Here is a 20,620-nt window from a genome sequence, read left to right as displayed (position 1 = left end):
ATTAATTCGTTGGGTGTGTAAGTAATATATGTATTTAAAATGTATGTGAGCACTGTAGGTGCAATGAACTATGTTTAAATGTATAGCATAATGAAATTTTAAAATAAAAAGATTTGAAAATAATTTGGGTTTTCTTTGTCAACAATACTAATTATTGTCTCAAAGATAAATAAGAAAACTAATTATTACTTTTCAATACATTTAATTCCTTAATTTTATTAAAATATAGTAGCTATCTTTATAATAAAATACATGATTGATGCAGGAGTTAAATTAGTAAGTGCCCATTTCCAGCAGAGCATCTATTTGTTCAGTCTCGGGCAGAATATCGATTTCGATCGGTTCAGACTTCAGCTTGTCCCCAGCTTTAGGGTCCAGTGAGAAGAATCTGAAGAGTTTTGAGAGGTTGATTATTGAGTACGCAGAGTGGGACAGCCAATCTTCCACTACATCCTTGAGGGTTAGGAACGCGGATGTAATTTGAGGACTCGGTCGAAGTTCTGAAATAAAGACAAATATTATTTTATGTCTCTAGCAGAAGAACCATTTATTAGAAGCTAAGTTAGCTCAAGATGTATGTGGCATGTTGTCAATGGCTTGAATAAAATGTTTTTTTTTAGATGAGAATAAAAAATAGCAAATACAAATTTACACTACTCACTTGAATTGTTCGAATGTTTGTTCAGGTCGAACAGATACAAGAAGAAGTTGATCTGCAAATACAGGTCCTTCTCCGTGTACTCTCGGAACATGACGCCTTTCTCGCAGGCGCGGCACAGCGGGTATCCGCCCGCAAAGGCCTGCGGAAGGCGCGCCGAGCGGTGGCCGCACGCCGGGTCCTCGCAAGACAGCCAGCCAGCATAGTACGTGCTGTGATATTCCCGCAGCTGCAGCGTCAGCTGGTTCTGAATACACGCCAAGTATTCTACAGGCCTCACCGCACACTTATCGTTCTGGCACTTGTCCAGAAACGTGACGCTTTCCTTATCCAACTTCACTATCGTCTCCCTTATCTTGTTCGTCGTTTTACATTTTTCGTTCACGCAAATGAACGTGAATTCCTTGCAGTGCCTGTACTTTTCGTGTTCGTTTTCAATTTCAAATGTCTCTGAATTCTGGTTTTCTTTTTTAATTATGTGCTTGTACCCGGACGGGTCCAGGCCGAGACAGTCCGCTACACGTGCCGGGTCCATGCCCTCGATCGGTTCGCATATTCTCGATATGACGGGATGCAATTGATGCGCCAGATAGTATTTGTAGTCGATTTTTAGATTATCCATAATTTTTAATTCCTCTATATGGTAAGCTCGCTGCGTAGCAGACTTTTCAGTACCGTCTTCACAAATGATGTAAGGAACGATGTCCCCTTTCTTGAATCTTCTACTGTTTTTGCTGTTCAGTCTCAGGGCTACTAAGACGTGGGGCTGTGAATGTTTATCCGCATACTCATTTGGATGTTTAGTCAATTGCTTTGTAATTGTTAACAGTGATAGTGGAATTTTGTTATTTACCAGATCGTCTTTCAGTTTGTTCAGATGCGATTGTATGCTTTCCAGTCTTTCATCTGCAGATTGTTCGGAGAGAATTTGACTCAAGATAAACTTTCCAGCTTCGGCGGCGAGCTGCGACCAATCACGACGCACGATATCTAACCCTTTGTGCTCTTGCTGAAACACAAACTCACCACTCTTGTTTCTGCTTATGAGCACAGCTGCATACTTCTTTTTCTTCAAAAGCAGGAGATATCTAAAAACTCCATCAATGTCTAGCTCGATTTGTTTGTATTTTTTATTGATTTCCCTTTTCAAGTCGTTACCGATCTTGAAGACAGAATCGTAGTCCAAACAGTTCGTGTTGATCATCAAACTGTCTGTGTCGCCGTAGACGACATCGTAATTCAATTTTTGTACAATATCTTTGGTATCCATCAGAATTTCTCTGCCCTTCATCGTGACCAATGCAGCAAGGGGTTTGGCATAGAATCTTGAATGTGTGAAACCGAGACAACCGTACATAGAGTTGGCGGTAAGTTTTAGAGCCATTTGCCTGATGTTATACTGCATGTACTGCTCTGGCGGCAGATCCGGCGACTTCATCAATTTCTTGACCTCTCTACGACTCTCGACTAGTTTCCTAATTTGAGTAGGCAATACACCAAATTCAGTACCAGAACCAGGTAGAACTAAATTAGCTACGTCATCATCAGAGGCCGTTGTACTTTTTCTCTTGATAGTTGTGAAGCAGATATTGTACTCTTGAATAATACTAGGATACAATGAGTTAAAATCCATAAGTAATATTAGTTTATCATAAAAGCCTTTCTTTGGATCCAAAACTAAACCTCCAGAGTAAGCTGCTTTCTTCTTTCCCTGTTTCTTTGACACATTATTTGCAGTCGCCTCGTCTTTTTCGTCGTCATCATCGGCATCCACCTGCTTTCTCCCATAAACTTTATCGGGGACGATATAGCTTTTCTCCGTGAAGGCATGGAGTAACAAGAATTCATTTCTTTCTGATCGCCCTCCCATCAACGTTCGAGACATTACGTTACCCGCGATTTGCGTTATTTGAAGAGCCAGAGGTATCACGTTTAGTTCACACATTATTTTGAGGATGTAAGAAGCATCTTGCATGCTTAAGGAGACGAGTTGAAGCAAGTCTCTGCTGTTTTCGTAGTAACGTGGCAGGTCTTCCAAAGCTACGTCGACGCGTTCACCCTCTTTCATTTTCAGCACATCTGTACATAAAGTTTCCAGGTCGAAACTTCTTGCCCTAATAAGCTCCATAGCTGACAGTTTGATATCGCATACAAGTCTTCCTAGAAAAGCGTCTTTTGCAGCGTATTTTCTTTGTGGAGCAACTGATCTCTTGAGGCGACCTAACCGCGACCAGTTGGGGATATGCAGGTCCAAGATATTGCCTATAAGTAGATCCTGTTGGAACCCTTGCAAGTCGTGTCCAATTACTAAGTCAGGGTCCAATTTCCAGAACTGTACCATGAAGTAATTCAGCAGTTCTCTTTCTGTGTCGCATTTGGTTAGTTTTGTCGCTTTGTATTGCGCGAGGGTTTGTTTCAAGTCAAGAGGCCAGATTTCATTACATTTTGTCATAACTGTAAAGAAATAAACATCACTATTAGTAACAATGATATTTTAATGAATTTTATGGATTTAATAGATAACAGAAGTATGATACTTACTGCAGAAATGTTGCTGGAAGGGAGGGTTTGGTGGTGGCTTGTGGATAGGGAAGTTGTTGTGTACTAAACAACTCAGCATCAATATTTTTGTCTTCCTAGTCTTGGGGTCAGTTGTAGTTCTCATGTTCAACTAGAATAGGAGAAAAACTGTTTTAGTAAATGGGATTTATAGCACTGTATGTATTATTATAAAAAACTTTGCATGAATTTAAATCATAGAAAATTCAAACTGCCCAAAGGCAGTAAGAAGAAACTGCAATATTGCTGTGCCCAACTGGGTCTATGTTTGAAGGCCTTATGTACAACATGGAATGCAATAAAGATATTGACTATTGGCACAAATGATAGGAAAACATACCGTGGCCACCACAACAGGAGGCGGTTCCAGATTAGTGTCGCTTCTGAGGACTGAGATGTGTTCCATCTTCTCACACGCAGCCTCCAGCTTGCACCAGGACACTTTAGCCATAACATTGTCGGGCTGCTTGATTTCCAACCAGCATGGGCCTTTGATCTTCCTTTCAAGCAGGAAAGTCTCTAAGGATGATGTGTTCCCGCCAAATATGTGGGAAAATGTAAGATACTTTTTGCCTGTTGGTGGTGGTCCTATTGAAGCCTGTGAAAAGAAAAGAAAAATTGTGTATCAAGAATACAGTACAGTACAGTTTTGTAGAGAAAGCAAAATAATGAATTAAAGCAGTTCAAACAATGCACAACCTCTTGGAAACAACTGATGGTCTAATGAATTTATTTTCCAGAGACGAGGGAGACCATAAAATTTTATGGCATTGAAAGAGTTTTGATTTTGAAATATTTTCTCAATTCAGTATTATAAATGTTAGGCATAGTTCTTTTTCACTTACAGAATATCTGACTTCCAAATAATCAGATTGAGCTGGTATGTCTGGCAAGTTGAAGGAGTAGTTTTTGGTAACTTTCCTGGATTTAAACTCCTTTAGGCCCAGCTCACTGGCCACACTACTGTTAAACTCTTCATACACATCCATCATGGTCACTTCTTGGTCTGTTCCTTCCAGTGTAATTGGATCCAATTTCTAGAACAAAAAAAAATGTAGTTTTTAATTTTTTTGTTTACTCACCCGCTCGCCTTAGCCTTTTTGCTAAGACTTAATTTATTTATTTATTTTAAGGGTCCTAAAATGAAATAATTGTAAATCATTGGTTTAATCATACTCACATATTCCCTTGGCAGCAAAAACAGCTGTCTATTGACATTCTTCACCACAACACAGCATGAAAGACACCCTTCCTTTTTGTTGGAAGGATTCACATATACTTTGCCAAACAGGTACACCACTCCTGGTTTCACAAAGCGGTCCTCCCAAGCATCGAGCCAGTAGAACCTCAGAACCTTATCTCCATTCTCATTGGTCTGTAGTGGCAGTTGACCATCAGTTTGGATTGATGCTGAGGCTTGATTCTCATTCATCTGCTCAGACCAAGTACTGGATAATGGCTTCAGTTCTTTAGGAGACTCTTTTTTTGGTGCTGGGAATATATCAAAATCTTCATTGAGGAATTCATCAGCGACATCAGTGATGGTGGCGCCAGATGCAGAAGGCACTTCTTCTTTGACCTCTGGGGCTTTTACAGCTGGAGCATCATTGCTGAAGTCATCATCAAAATCGATGTCTTGGGATGTGAACTCCTCTATGTGTTGTGTAGCAGAATCCTCTATTTCCTGCTTGATCTCTTTGTCTATTTTCCATGCAGGTTTCTTTGGTGCAGGTTTATCTTCATTTAGTTTTGGTATGTCAGTGGTGATTTTATTGTCAGTTAATGGTTTACTGTCTTCTTTGGAACTTGTAGCCTTTGGGAAAGTAAGAGAAAATTATAAACAAAGACAAAAACATTTTCATAGTATTTATGTGTAAATTAGTTAAGTATTAAACAATTGTTATAACAAGTATTAAAGTCTAAGATTTAATACTTACAACTTCTTCAGTCTTGACAATTGGTGCACTTTCCTTGCTAGTACTAGTACTTGTGACTGCTGTTGGTTTCTTTACAGAAGAAGACAGGCTTTTGAAGTAATTCTGTGCTTCTTTCTTGCTAGATGTGAGTGTATTAGTTTTGGTAGGCACCAGGGGCTTTGGTTTGATAGCTGGTGCGGTACCATCTAAATCAGACATGATGTCTGACAAAATGTTGTCATCTGATATTTTAACCTCCTGTAATAAAAATTATATCTCGTGTAAAATCAATACAAGCATCCAAATTCTTATTCTTCAAGATAAAGGGATTTATAATTCATACCTCCTTCTTCTTAGCTGGCATAGCTCCTAACAGGTTCCTTATATTGCCCTTGGCACCAGACGGGGCTGCTAACTTGGCTTTTCTCTTCTGGCCTCGTCCTGACTCTTTGTTGACCGCAACATAGGTGTCTTCAATCTCATCATCATCAAATATTTCTCGCCCATCTTCGACATAGCCAGTACCATCTGTAAAATACAATTTAAGAAGGTTCAATCATTCAAGTAAAATGCTAAAAGCATGAATTAGTTAATCAGATTGTACATACAGTTTGGAATTTCAATAATAACAAGATAAGCTTACCATCGTCTTCAATCCAGTCGTCTTCTTGACGCTGTAGGACACGCTCGGTGTATTCCCTTTCATCTACAGTTTCGTAAACGTTCTCAACTTCGTCCACATCATATTTGTGTTTGGTCCCCTTGCCTTTGAGAGCTTTTAGCTTCTCTAGCGCCGACATACGACCATGTTTATCAACTTTCTGCCGCTTGGCCCTTTGCCCAGCTAAAAGTTACGAAAAAACGCAGGAAACNCAGGAAAAGATAAGACTTATTTCAAGAAGGTTATAAGATGAAAATACGTGTAATACTTAATTATTTGAACTGTATCAGCACTTACCAATAGAATCTGCCATATTTATGTGAAATATCTATTATTTGAGTCAATATTTTGCACTTAATCAGTATTTTTCATTCCGAACAACAAGTCAACAACCACAAAACACTATTTTGTTTGACGTTTACTTTGGCGCGAAATCCGTTGTCAAAAATGACATTACAAACAGCTGTGAACCATAGACTATACTAAATAATGCAACGGCTATAGTTACGACATTAGTAAATTGTGGCGAAATTACTGGTGTGCCAATGCCAGTTTAAAAAAAAAAGAGAAGTCGCGCATTTCGCGCCAAATTTACATCTGTCAAAAAATTGAACGCGGCTGTTGTTGTGTGTGTTGTGGTGATAGAAATATTTTTGAATTAAATAATTACTCGTTCCTTGCAAATTATCAATCACAATGGCAATGCGAGACTATGCAGCCGACAAAGGTATGGTTTCAAAAATTAATTTACGCTCATCTAGCCATCTAGCCCGACAAACCGTTAAAGCTAACCAATACTTGTGTTGTTTCAGAAACCTTCAAGAACTTTTTCATAGATTTCTGCCAAACTGATGATGAAGGGAATAAAAACTTTAAATATTCCGAGCAATTGACAAGACTTGCGCACAGGGAACAGGTAAATTTCTTTGAAGTAGTCGGCAGATAACCTATATTTGTATTGTTTTTGTCTAATTTTTAATGATACTTTGTTTTTATTCTAGACTGCGTTCATAGTGGAATTAGATGACTTACATGAGACAAATGAAGAACTTGCAGATGCTGTCAAGCAAAACACTAGGCGGTACACCAATATGGTTTCAGACGTGGTGTATGAAATGCTGCCAGACTACAAACACAGAGAGGTATTTCTTTAAAAGAAGACAATGTTCTTACTGTTAACAACTTTTACTTACCTTTGAAGGAAAGAAAATTATTACAATTTGTCCGAAGTGTGTGTGTTTGTTGGTGCATTCCACACATTTGTAAATATATTGTTTTCCTTATCAGGTAGCAGCAAAAGATGCCCTGGATGTCTACATTGAGCACAGGATAATGCTGGAGGCCAGGAACCACCGCATCCCTGGAGAGATGAGGGACCCCAGAAACAGATATCCACCAGAGCTTATCAGGCGCTTGTAAGATTTTGACTTGCATACAAAACAGAATATTTACTATAATTGATATAATTTTTAGACCCTAAGACTGAGTTGGACCACTTAACTTTATCTGTAACTATAACAATAACTGGTGTGTTCTTAGTATGGAGTTTTATAAAATTTTGTCATTTTTTAAAGTAAGATGGTGCACCTTGATGGTGAAAAAAAAATCCTTAACTTATTTGATAAGAATAATAAACTTTTGTAATTATTTTAGCGAGGTGTACTTCAAAGACATGTCCTCCTCAAAGTCAGTGCCAATCAGAGACGTGAAAGCAGAACACATTGGCAAGCTTGTCACAGTGAGAGGTAATTTATCATTACATTTTCTTTACAGCTGATTTCATCTTTTACTTTATGTTAAAATACAAATTGCTGTCCTAACACCCCTGGTTTCAGTTATTATAAAACCTCAATTATGAACTTTTCCAAAAAGCAAATGAAAATTTAATCTTTATTTAACAACATTGTCTTTTGGATGGACCACTATTATTTTTAACAAAATCCTAAATTAATTTTCAGGCATCGTCACAAGGTGCACAGACGTGAAGCCTTTGCTGGTGGTAGCCACTTACTCCTGCAGTGCTTGTGGTGCGGAGACGTACCAGCCAGTCCGTTCCCTACAGTTCACACCACCACCCGTTTGTACTGCTGAAGACTGCCGAATCAATAAGGCCTCAGGACAACTGCATCTGCAAACTAGAGGCTCAAGGTTCCAGAAGTTCCAGGAGCTTAAAATACAAGAACATGTTAGTATGGATGCTAGTATTTTAATTGAAGCTGGAAAAGACCCTCAAAAATGAGATACACTTATTAAAAGGCCCTTAATAAATACTAATATTATAAATGGATGTCTGGATGTTTGTTACTGTTTTATGCAAAAACTACTGAACGGATTTTGTTGAAACTTTACAGTATTATTGTTTATACCCAGTATAACATATATGACGATATGTGATAAACTAAATTTCACGCGGGTGAAGCCGCGGGCATATTTATAATGGCCGCGCAGTGTCGCTTAAATGCGGTCTGGCCTTAACGATTTCTGCACACTTTTTTTTGGTGCCATCAACGCGAGTAGATGGCCTCTGAAAAAATCTTAGAACAATAACAGTGTCGTGTTAAGATCGCGCTGCAGTGAGCATCGCTGCCTAGTTAATACCGTGCGCGCGTGCGGCGTAATGATGCGCCGCGTCGCGACGTTCAAATACGTTCAGATTCAGACTTTTGATCAATCTAATATCTATCTTACATTGCAGTCCGACCAAGTGCCCNTATTATTATTTTCTCTACAGCTTATTTCATTTGTTACTTTATGTTATAATCCAAGTTGCCTTCCCAAATACCCTGGTTTCAGTTATTATAAAACCTATACAGGGTGTTAGGTAAATGGGTATATGAGCCGACACTAGCCCATGTTAACACGGGCATATAAATGGTATGGTGAAGTCAGAAAATTGATATCATCATTTAAATTTTTAAAATTTTCATACAAAATAAATTTGATAAAATCCGATTTGTATAAAAATTAAAATAATTAAATTTAAGATATCAATTTTCTGACTTCACCATACCATTTATATGCCCATGTTAACATGGGCTAATGTCGGCTCATATACCCATTTAACAAACACCCTGTATAATTATGAACTTTTACAAAAAGCAAATGAAAATGAAATCTTTATTCAACTCATTCATTGTCTTTTGGACGGACCACAATAATTTTTAACAAAATCCTAAATTAATTTTCAGGCATCGTCACAAGGTGCACAGACGTGAAGCCTTTGCTGGTGGTAGCCACTTACTCCTGCAGTGCTTGCGGTGCGGAGACGTACCAGCCAGTCCGTTCCCTACAGTTCACGCCACCACCTGTTTGTACTGCTGAAGACTGCCGAATCAACAAGGCCTCAGGACAACTGCATCTGCAAACTAGAGGCTCAAGGTTCCAGAAGTTCCAGGAGCTTAAAATACAAGAACATGTTAGTATGGATGCTAGTATTTTAATTGCAGCTGGAAAAGCTCCTCAAGCTACCAACAAGTGTCCCTTTAAAAAAAAAAGAGTTATCTACACATGAAACAGCTCTTGCTTGATATTCACAAATATTTTAGTTTTTATCTTCGCCGCGCATCGCCACTTAAATGCGGGCTGACCTTAAAGTGTTCTGCGCACATAATTTTGGCGCCAACGCAATGCAAATCGTGTGTAGTAAGAGTAGATGGAATGTGAGTAGATAGACTCTGAAAAAAGCTTAGAATAACAGTGTCGTATTAAGATCGCGCTGCAGCGAGCATCGTTGCGTAGTGACGTGCAGTGTAGTGCTGCACCGCGTCGCGACGTTCAAATACTTTCAGATTCAGACCTTTGATCAATCTAATATCTATCTTACATTGCAGTCCGACCAAGTGCCANCCGTTTCACACATTGCGTACATTAAATAAAAAATATTTTTACATCGTATTTAATTAAAATATAATCAATAGACTCAGATTTTACTATATATTTCAAGACAAGTAGTTAATTTTTTTTTATTATATTGCTAATAAAATACAAATATTTTTTCAAAAATATTCTGCATATGTAGTATGCGTAATATGGATAACCTTGAAGTGTCATACGGATCATCTTACGTGAAAAAGACTATAGGACCTCTTCTAAAACTTGCGTGTCTGGATAGAAAAATAGAGCAGCACAGTGCTACGTGCTCCGAGTTACCACACGCGCGGAGAGAAGCGGGAGCATGCCACGGGCATTCATTTGCGGCTTGTATGTACTAAAGCCAGAGGTGGAATTGTGTAAAGCAATCGTAATCATTTGACAGTTCATAACGTACGATTATTCTGTCAAACGCTTTGTTTATCTGACTTTATCGTACGCTATGAACTGTCAAATGAAAACGATTGCTTTACACAATTCCACCTCTGCAGCTCTGGTCCGTGAGCACGTAGAATCCTGTCCAGCAACAGCAACATAATTACGTGCGAGCGACAAGGATGGGCAGCTTGGGGTCATTGGACGGGATTCTACGTGCTCACGGACCAGGCNCGTCGCTGTACTGCAGCGGCGAGATAAGACGTGACTTTCTCATAGATTTTGGCAGAGGCGGCTCTAGCCTGTGTAGCGCCCGTCTGCAATGCACCAGTGGCATACGGTACCCCTTAGAACCGTGCGCCAGTCTTCAACGCACACCCCACGCCTCTAGTAAAACCGCCTCTTGATTTGGTTTCGTTTAGCACTGCAAGCACTGCTCGCTTAGTGCTGGAGCACTAAGGGTGTGGACACCCACCAGTGAGAAAACCGAGCAGTGCTATAACAGAATAATTATGATGTCATTGGGTCGCAAACTCAGTTAACTGATTTTTCAGGGCTAGAAATGAGTGATTTCAAAAAATGTCTTGAATTTCAAGTGTCTACTACGTTATTGTGGTGATAAAACTTTTAACCGATTTTTCCCACATGTCCCAGGGTGTGACCTGCCTCAACCAGAGTGACGAGAGCGAGATGGCTGAAGCTCTAACAGAAGAAGAATTGGCAGAACTGGCGGAAGAGGACTTATATTCGCGCATGGCGCGCAGCCTGGCGCCCGAGATATATGGACACGAGGACGTCAAGAAAGCGCTGCTGCTGCTATTGGTTGGAGGAGTTGATAAGTACGATAATAGTTTATTTATTTATTTTATTTGGTTTACCAGAAATTGTATGATGCTTACACAGTATACATACAGCCATAGTGGTAATAACTAAATGCATAATTAATTTAAGGTAAACACCGCATGCAATATATTAGTAACATCAATTATTGATTGAAACTAGACCGGTAGACAATAAATTATAAATTGAAAAGAAAAACACAGTTACAGAAATGGTTACTTATTTATTATTCCCTCTTTTAAGATTTATTTCTTTCTCTTAAATACCTGCGTACCGGTACGCGGCCTCCACTCCAGAACCTTGCTGCCCCATCGGCCTTCAGTTCTGCGTACTGTGTGCCCCGCCCATTGCCACTTCAGCTTGCTAATCCGTCGTTAAGTATCTATCTCTATGCCAAAATTGATCAATGATTAATTCCTCACGATGAAAAAGTAGGCTGATATACTCGTAATTTTGAAAAGACTAGTGATGTCCCTAACATCGATCCTTATAGTCTTTTTCACGTAAGATGATCCGTATGACGTTTCGAGTTTGAAAGATTTAGAGATGTCACATAACTAAACCATAGCGATTTATCTATCGATTTTTTTCGAAGAGTTAGTAAAACCTACTTTTAGAGAAATATTTTGTATAGGTGTTATTTAACAAAAAACATGTTTTTTTTAATTACAAATATTATTGTAACAATTTTTTATTGATAATAATGGTTCGTGTTCAAAAAAANGTATGTACTAGCGGTGCAATAAATATGTGAGCCTAAGCTCACGTGGCGCTTGTGCGTTCGCCAGCATCTGACGTAACACGCGCAAGTTTTAACGTAAACCGTTGTAATTATTATAAATTGTAGGCTCTTCGTTGCTTGCATCGCTTACCGTTTCACTTAAGCCTTCTCTTGACCTTAACTTGACTATCCAGTTCCGAAATTAATTTAACACCCTCTCGGCACTCGGCAGACGTCCCAACGGCATGAAGATCCGCGGCAACATCAACATCTGCCTGATGGGCGACCCCGGCGTGGCCAAGTCGCAGCTGCTCAACTACATCGACCGCCTCGCGCCGCGCAGCCAGTACACCACGGGCCGCGGCTCCTCCGGCGTGGGGCTCACGGCCGCCGTGCTCAAGGTACTGTCCCGGACCCGGCGGGGCCCGCGGCAGCCGCTCGCTACAGCGACCGCCTGCAGCCAGTACACCACGGGCCGCGGCTCCTCCGGCGTGGTGCTCAAGGTACTGTCCCGGACCCGGCGGGGCCCGCGGCAGCCGCTCGCTACAGCGACCGCCTGCAGCCAGTACACCACGGGCCGCGGCTCCTCCGGCATGGTGCTCAAGGTACTGTCCCGGACCCGGCGGGGCCCGCGGCAGCCGCTCGCTACAGCGACCGCCTGGCGCCGCGCAGCCAGTACAATATTCAAAGAAGAACAAACGATTTAGACAAGACTGCTGTATAAAGTTATTCTTTGTTAAGATTCATTTTTTAACCATACGTAGGGCATGCATTATTCGTCCGATATTGGTATTCGAATATTTCGAATACTAAAATTTATGGTATTCGAATACTTCGGATAAAACGATTTTTTCGAATACTGCTTTTTTCAATTTAATGTAAATTAAATAAGCACTTTTTTGTCTATAATCATTTTAATTCGGATCAATTTTTGCTTATTACAATCATCTAACTTTACTACTTGAAAAAAAAAATTACTTTCTTGTGTATAGAAAATAGGAACGCGAACGTAAGAAACTGAGAGAATCCTAACGTATCATTCATTAAACATCTCAAATTATTACTAAAGAACCTCATCATCATCTGAGCCATAGGACGTTCACTGCTGAAAACATAGCGCGTCCAGCGCCTTCCTGCTCCCTTTATGATGTTGTCGGTCCACCTGGTAGGTGGACGTCCCACGCTGCGTTTTCCGGTACGCGGCCTCCACTCCAGAATCTTATTGCCCCAATGGCCGTCAGTTCTGCGTACTATGTGCCCTGCCCATTGCCACTTCAGCTTGCTAATCCGTCAGGCTAATCAGTCAGTTAGTATAAATCAGAAGACTGAGGAGTATAACTTACCACTATGCTTGGCGTTCGTGGACTATGAGAAGGCCTTCGATTCGATCGAGACTTGGGCAGTGCTACAGTATTTCCAGCGTTGCCGTATTGAATATCGGTATATCGAGGTGCTGAAGTGCTTGTATAAACACGCCACCATGTCGGTCCGAGTACAGGACCAGAGCACGAGGGCGATTCCTCTGCAGCGAGGCGTTAGGCAGGGAGATGTTATATCTCCGAAACTGTTCACCACAAAAGAACCTATTAGCTGAAAAAAAATGTTCAGCTTCGACACTCGTAGGTGGAATTATAAGTAGAAAATCATAAACACGCTGTAGGTGAATGCTTTTTGGACCGCCTTGATCTAATAACGCCATCTCCACCCTAACAGACGTTTCCAAGTCTTCGTTATCGGCCAAATTTTTGGTTGACTTGATACCTCAGCAAAGATTCATTAATTTTTGTTATTAACTGTTCCTTAAAAGTCTTTGTATTTCTCCCAAAGTAAAATAAAAAAAGAAACTTGAGGAAAACCTCAAACAAATCATAACTTTATTTTTGAAACATCAAAACCTAAACAAAACAACTATTTTTTTTATAAAAATTGTTGAAAACTTAAAATTAATAATCCGTGGATCCACCTATTAAGACTCTCCTGACACATCTGCAGCGGTTCTGCATACTCAAAACAAGGGTCAATATCCTGTTGTGGGATACTGTCCCAAGTCCTGCTAAGATGCATGAAAAGCTGGTTTTCATACACCATATCTTCAGGGAAATTCCTAAGAGCTCTTCTCTGAAGCATATCCCAGGCATGCTCAATAGGATTTCAGTCAGGGGATTGTGCAGGCCAGGTGCACGCACACATAAACACGTTTTCTTCTTTTATTTAACATTATTAACATTGCTTAAGTAGTTTGAGGTCAGATATTTTTACAAGATTTAATAGAAAAGCCGTATTCGTATTGTTCGAAAAAACCGAATAATTATGTAGATGCTATTCGAATAATAAATTTGGCGAATATCCGAATAATATGGATATCCGGATATCCGAATTGCATGCCCTAACCATACGACATTCACTGCTAGCCGCTGTGTTTGAGATTCAATCAAACCCAATATAAAGTACCTTTTTTCAATCAAAAGACAACGACTATAAGTACCTACTGGACAAAGACCTTTCTCCCAAGAACTTAACAACGAATGGTCCTGCGCCGCCTGTATCCAGGTACTTACTGCAACCTTCATTAGGAAGTGGAACTAATGTTCATCAAACATTTTTGTGCTTAGAGACGCCAATTTGGTATTCATTCAGAATGGTTTATGTTCAGCAATGGTCTTTTTTTGGCTGAAATGTGTTGTCGTTTTTCTACAAACTAATGGTACTCCGCTACTCTTGTGGTGGAGTTTTGGGCTGACACTGTAGGTTTGTTGTCGACACGACAAGAAGAGATTGGTAGTCTCATCATCATCATTATCATTTCAGCCATAGGACGTCCACTGCTGAAGATAGGCCTCCCCTAATGCTTTCCACGTTGATCGATTGGTAGCGGCCTGCGTCCAGCGCTTCCCTGCTACCTTTACGATGTCGTCGGTCCACCTTGTAGGTGAACGTCACACGCTGCGTTTTCCGGTACGCGGCCTCCATTCCAGAACCTTGCTGCCCCATCGGCCGTCAGTTCTGCGTACTGCCCTGCCCATTGCCATTTCAGCTTGCTAATCCGTCGGGCTATGTGAGCGACTTTAGTTCGATGGTAGTCTGGCCAAATCTAAAAATGTTATTCACGTCACAATCTATTCCACTCCGCAGGACCCGTTCACAGGCGAGATGATGCTGGAAGGCGGCGCGCTGGTGCTGGCTGATCAAGGCGTGTGCTGCATCGACGAGTTCGACAAGATGGCCGACACCGACCGCACCGCCATCCACGAGGTCATGGAGCAGCAGACCATCTCCATCGCCAAGGTATAACACGGATTAACACGCTATTTATGAACTCATAGCGTACCCAGGTCAAACTTGACCTCCACTGGTTAGGTTTTTATTGGCGGTCAAGCTGTAGATCCTGGCTACACAGGAGTTGCAGCGGTGAAAACGAGAGGTGGGAATAGTCCCGTATAACCAATTCTGCTTTAGTTTGCCTTAAGTAAATTAGATGGTCGTGCTCCTGCAGTAGACTAAATGACGTTCATGATGATTCCAGTAACATTTTGGGTTGTATGTTATAGTATTTTATAATTTACCATATCGCAAAAACTTTACCATTTTGAGTAGGCGTATGTTAATATTAGAGAATCGACAAAATTAAGTGCTTGAATAAAAAAAAAGAGGTTCCATTTAATTTTTATTAGAAGTCCAAAAAATCCTATCAGCACCATTTTATTTCTGGAATACTTTCAATTGTTTCGCCAATCGCGAATCGCCTGTGGCGAGCATAAAAAAAAAGAAAAGAAATGAAACGCAAAAAAACAATAGACTATCAACATAACATTTTTATTATTTCTTTCTGTCAACCTTCAATTGTTTGATCATTTCACAGGCGGGCATAATGACTTGCCTAAACGCGCGCGTGTCGATCCTCGCGGCCGCAAACCCGGCGTACGGGCGCTACAACCCCAAGCGCACCATCGAGCAGAACATCCAGCTGCCGGCCGCGCTGCTGTCGCGCTTCGACCTGCTGTGGCTCATCCAGGACAAGCCCAACAGGCGAGTGTGCTCTATTGCCAGCGTCGTAGGGTGCACAGTGACGTGTCGCTTCCCTGCCCTTACACTTACTTATAATAAATAAATAAATAATCCTAAAGCCTGTCGCGCTCGCACACTCACTGCGGGCGCGCGTCGCAAAGTCGCGACAGCAATATAATTACGCGCGAGCGATAAGGATGGGTAGTTTGGGGTCATTGGACGGGATTCTACGTGCTCACGGACCAGGCTTTAGCAGCCGCCAACCCGGCTCGCTTAGGGTTGGTACTACTGAGGCTCATCTAGGACGAGTCCAACAGGTGACTAGACTAAAGACCGGGCTACTTGTCACCACAGCAAATTGACATCCTTTTAATGAGCTGGCAAAATGCATTAAACCTATCCAGTTGAGCTCGGAAATTAGTGCCGTCATACCTTACCTTGCTTATAAAAAGTATGTCAATTTATTAACTGTAGCATTAACTAATATTGAATTGCTGACATAACGATGTCGCCGTCTTGTATTGCCACACAGAAACAATAGCAGATGTGTTTTGAAAGCTTAAAATTACATAAATACTTTTTATAATGGTATCAAATGGCATTTAACATATCACTTTGTCTACAGAGAGAAAGATCTGGAGCTGGCCAAGCACATAGCGTACGTGCATCAACACTCGAGCCAGCCGCCGAGCGAGGTCCGCGCGTTATCCATGCGGCTGGTGCGCCGCTACGTGGCGCTCACCAAGCGCAAGCAGCCGTTCGTGCCGCAAGAGCTTGCCAACTACATCGTCTGTGAGTAACAGCCTACGAACACAGACCCAGTACAACACAGCTAAGCTATAATTTTCTTGTCTCTTGAGAATAATAAATCCTAAAATCTACTCAGGTATCTCATACTGGATCCATGTCAGGTCTGGTCACAGGTCTCCTATTGAAGAGGCAGTTTCTCACATTGACATAATGTTGTAACCCAATCATACACCTGGGAAGAGCGCCGGCCTGCGCCGGCCAAACTTATCTATAGCCCGACCAGGAACATAAAATCCCTCGCCATGTTGCGGAAAACTAATGGTACTCATTTCTTTTAATGGCAACAGTAACTGAAAACTTCATCGACATGTCATCTTGCATGTCAATAAATTGCTGCCAAAGTGTAAACAAACTTTATTTTAAATGTGTGCAATTGATTTTACTGAATTAAATTGCTAAAAACTTTTTATAGTCGTGAAAGAAAAGTAGTTCACAATGTGTTAAAGTATTTGTCGAAGAGAAATACTAAGGGTTCGAACAATATTTTCATTGAATAATGTTTCCGACAAAGGTTGTCAAATTGACTGGCATGTTTAGCGTGTAGTACAGTCCACTATGAAAATTAGCTGTGGTTTGTTTCAGCTACCTATTTTAAAGTTTTTTGTCACTTTGTAAGTGTTGAATTTTCTGGAATAATTAGGAAAGAAGTACCGAGTTTGAAGCGTTCATGAGCAGACATTGCAGTTGAATATTCAAGTTCTGAATTTGATTATTGATGAATAATAAAATAAATCCTACTAGCTCGATTGATGGTTTCATTTAATTTATTTAAACCAGGTCACTTATAATATAATCTTTTTTCTTTAATTTATGAAAATATCAAATTAGCCCGTAATCCTGAATCCTGATACATAAAGTTAGCCTATTAATTTAACACAGGTACGACTGTACTCAGTGTTGCACTATCAAATGCAATTGACGCACCTCTATGCCAGGGTTTTTATGTTCCTGGTCAGGCTATAACTGTGGAGTGTGTTACTCCACAGTTAGATATTCTCTGATATAATAGGAGCTATAGTTTTTATACTTAACAGTTGGCACCACTGGAGAGTGCTTTCACTCTTACATATTCTCAGCATTACAAACTTAACTAATTTGGCTTTTATCCCACAGCATCGTACGTAGAGCTACGACGTGAAGCCCGCAACGCGCGTGACGTCACATTCACGTCGGCGCGAAACCTGCTCGGCATCCTGCGTCTATCTACCGCGCTGGCCAGGCTCAGGTATGGTGACATTTACTATGTAAGGAACTACTTGGGAATATTAAATTCTGACATCTAAATTGAAAATACACTGGAGCTACATAAAAAAAACGTAACTTGAAAAAAAAAACGCATTTTTCGGGCAGTTGCATTTACACTACACTGGCCTGGCAACACTGGCAAGTGACAAAAAAGTAATTGACATTAGCGTCAACTGGTGAGTGCAAATGCGATAACTCTGCTGCTGCTTCAGAGGTAAATAGAACTTGCAGTTTATCAGTCCTTTTGAACATTTACATATTACCTAGTCTGGTCGTAAGTTCTGTCACATGATCATAACTTTTGAATTTTGAATGAAGGTCTCAAATATATTTATTGAATTAGAATTTAGAATATTTAACGAAATTAAAAATGTGCACTGTTTTGAATTTTATTTGTTTTTAAATATGTAGTGGACGCATAAAGAAGACCGAACAGCAGTTGTCACGCGGCATTGGTGCGGTTTCGCGCCAAAGCAGATTTTCGATGTGCTGAAAAAATTGAATNTAATTTGGCCTTTATCCCACAGCATCGTACGTAGAGCTACGACGTGAAGCACGCAATGCGCGTGACGTCACATTCACGTCGGCGCGAAACCTGCTCGGCATCCTGCGTCTTTCCACCGCGCTGGCCCGGCTCAGGTATAGTGACATTTTCTATGTGAAGAATACCTTCATTAAAATCAGGTGTCAAAATTGAAAATAGACGGGAGATACATAAACCTAAGTGGACGCCACTGGCAAGTGACAAACATTTACTAGTTGGCGCCACTGTCTTAGGCACTAGCAAGTGACAGAGTTAATTAAACTACAGTGATCTGAATTATATTCCAACTTATCTCCACATCTCGTACGTCATACCATCCCTCAACAGGTAAATATAAATTGCAGTTTATCAGTCCTTTTGAACATTTACATATTATATTTGTTTTAGGTTATCAGATGTGGTTGAGAAGGAGGACGTCACAGAAGCTATCCGCCTCGTGGAAATGTCCAAACAATCTCTCCAGCACGTGGAGGAGAATGTACAGAGGTGCGTGTCGCTTCCTTTATCATTATTGTTATGCTCAACTAACTAAAGACTAAAAATTGAGGGACATCAATGCTTAATTTCTTCTAATTAATTACATTGGTCCAATAAAAAATTAACTTTCCCACAACTGAGTTAGTTTTCATTACTTGGGCTTAATTGGCGACCAAGTTAAAGATCCTGGCTACACAGATGAGGTGGTGGGAACGGAGGTAGAAGCAGTTTCCATTATTTAATTTATTTTGTATTTTTTCCTACAAATATTTGTTTGCATTACTTTGGACTGGATTTATAATCCATACCACAGAGGAGCAAGCTTTGCTTTTGACTAGATGGCGTTGCACAGTCTTTTATTTTGCCTTAGAAGCGGACATCCCTGTTTTATTAATTCAATCGTTAGATATTACTATTATGTATAAAATTGATGAAGGAACTAGTAGTTGTATTTGCTTAGTTTCGAAGAAATCCACNGCTCTTAAGACTAGAAATTGAGGGGCGTATAAAAAGGGTCCAATAAAAAGTTGTAATTATTTTATTGTATTGTGTAATATTCACGGGTTGCTTACATTATATTAATATACATGCTGTGGTTATCGTTTGTGTGGGAGCAGTTAGCTAGAGACTTTTGGCTTAGTTTTTGTTGTGTTTAATACTGTATCTCATGTTGATAACCCAATAAAAATAAATAAATAAAATGTATTTTTTCCACAACTGAGTTATTATGCATTACTTGGGCTTAATTGGCGGCCAAGTTAAAGATCCTGGCCACACAGATGAGATGATGGGAACGGGGGTAGAAGCAGTTTCCATTATTTATTTTGTATTTTTTCCTACAAATATTTGTTTGCATTAATTTGGACTGGATTATTTTCCATACATAAAGCAAGCTTTGTTTATTTTTTACTACATAGCGCTGTATAAAATTATTCTTGAATCTCTATTTACTTCTCTGTGGCCTACTCAATAAGGCTCAATTTAAATTGTTTATTATCACGCACAGGGGCATCAGCGCCACAGACCGCATCTTCGCGATCGTTCGTGACGTGGCCGGCTCCAGCAAGACTGTGAAGATCGCTGACGTCATCGAGCGCTGCGTCGATAAGGGCTTCAAGCCCGATCAGGTAAGGAACTCCTCATAGAAGTCCCATACTATTTCCATTACATTACACGATGCATTCCATTACGCGTTACATCCGTCTGGACCCGACTTTAGAAAATCTACTGTTTGGAACACATTCTCACCCCCCATGCATTAAATGTTGAAAAAACATACAATTTTACTTGCCTTTAGTAGGCTGAGTGTATGAATGTTGTGTGATGTTGAGCAACTTATGCTGCTATGAATATCATAAAAACAACCAGTTAGGATATGCACAGACCACAGTACATCAGATTACCCATTTTTATTGCAAACTCGCCCTTATTGCAATTACATAAGATGCCACAGTGTTTATTTACCTTGCTGTGGTTTCGTCCCTACTTTTACGTAAACCATACATGGTTGCTCACTTACAGCAATTGGTATTTATTGCACGTCATATTTTCATCATTAATTTTGCAGAAAGGGTTGAAATTTCCACCTATAATACCTTATTTTGAAATATCAGTATCTGTTTGTGTCTTTACGCATTTAAAATTTAAATTGCACGTTTTATTGTCATAGGTGGATGCTTGCATCGAGCAATACGAGAATTTGAACGTCTGGCAAGTGAACCAAGTGAGGACCAAGATTACCTTCATGTAGTGTCACTCCGCGTTAGATTAAGTACTTACCAGTGTGCCTGACTCGATTATAAGTGGAATGAAGCATTTAGATTTAAGTGTGTTTTGAATGTTGCATTATGTATTTGATAATAAATTCTTTTTGGACAAAATTTCGTCTTATTTTTTGTTAATTTTAATACATTAAAATAGTCACATCTACTAAAAAGTT

The 20,620-nt window shown here is 40.2% G+C and overlaps 2 protein-coding genes across 2 annotated transcripts; one reads left to right on the top strand and one right to left on the bottom strand.

Annotated features, from left to right (window-relative positions):
• Positions 1 to 185: 185 nt before the first annotated feature.
• DNApol-alpha180 (DNA polymerase alpha catalytic subunit) lies at positions 186 to 6,209 on the bottom strand. The gene is made up of 10 exons (XM_028308726.1): positions 6,092 to 6,209; positions 5,777 to 5,977; positions 5,477 to 5,661; positions 5,155 to 5,391; positions 4,398 to 5,030; positions 4,063 to 4,254; positions 3,558 to 3,815; positions 3,200 to 3,329; positions 662 to 3,112; positions 186 to 500 (listed from the first exon to the last, which is right to left on the bottom strand). The coding sequence occupies exons 1-10, from the start codon at positions 6,105 to 6,107 to the stop codon at positions 274 to 276; spliced, it is 4,530 nt and encodes a 1,509-aa protein (XP_028164527.1). The 5' UTR covers positions 6,108 to 6,209; the 3' UTR covers positions 186 to 273.
• Positions 6,210 to 10,694: 4,485 nt separating this feature from the next.
• Mcm7 (minichromosome maintenance 7) lies at positions 10,695 to 20,565 on the top strand. The gene is made up of 9 exons (XM_028308727.1): positions 10,695 to 10,878; positions 11,833 to 12,001; positions 14,733 to 14,885; positions 15,460 to 15,626; positions 16,231 to 16,397; positions 17,529 to 17,640; positions 18,592 to 18,690; positions 19,688 to 19,808; positions 20,351 to 20,565. Exons 1-9 carry the CDS (start codon positions 10,730 to 10,732, stop codon positions 20,429 to 20,431), a joined length of 1,218 nt encoding a protein of 405 aa, XP_028164528.1. The 5' UTR covers positions 10,695 to 10,729; the 3' UTR covers positions 20,432 to 20,565.
• Positions 20,566 to 20,620: the final 55 nt, after the last annotated feature.

Source organism: Ostrinia furnacalis, unplaced genomic scaffold (assembly GCF_004193835.3).
Source record: "Ostrinia furnacalis isolate ACB-3 unplaced genomic scaffold, ASM419383v2 OfSCF2491, whole genome shotgun sequence".
NCBI lineage: Eukaryota > Metazoa > Arthropoda > Insecta > Lepidoptera > Crambidae > Ostrinia > Ostrinia furnacalis.
The sequence above is the reverse complement of the archived record's forward strand: the minus strand, read 5'-3'. Positions and strand labels throughout refer to the sequence as shown.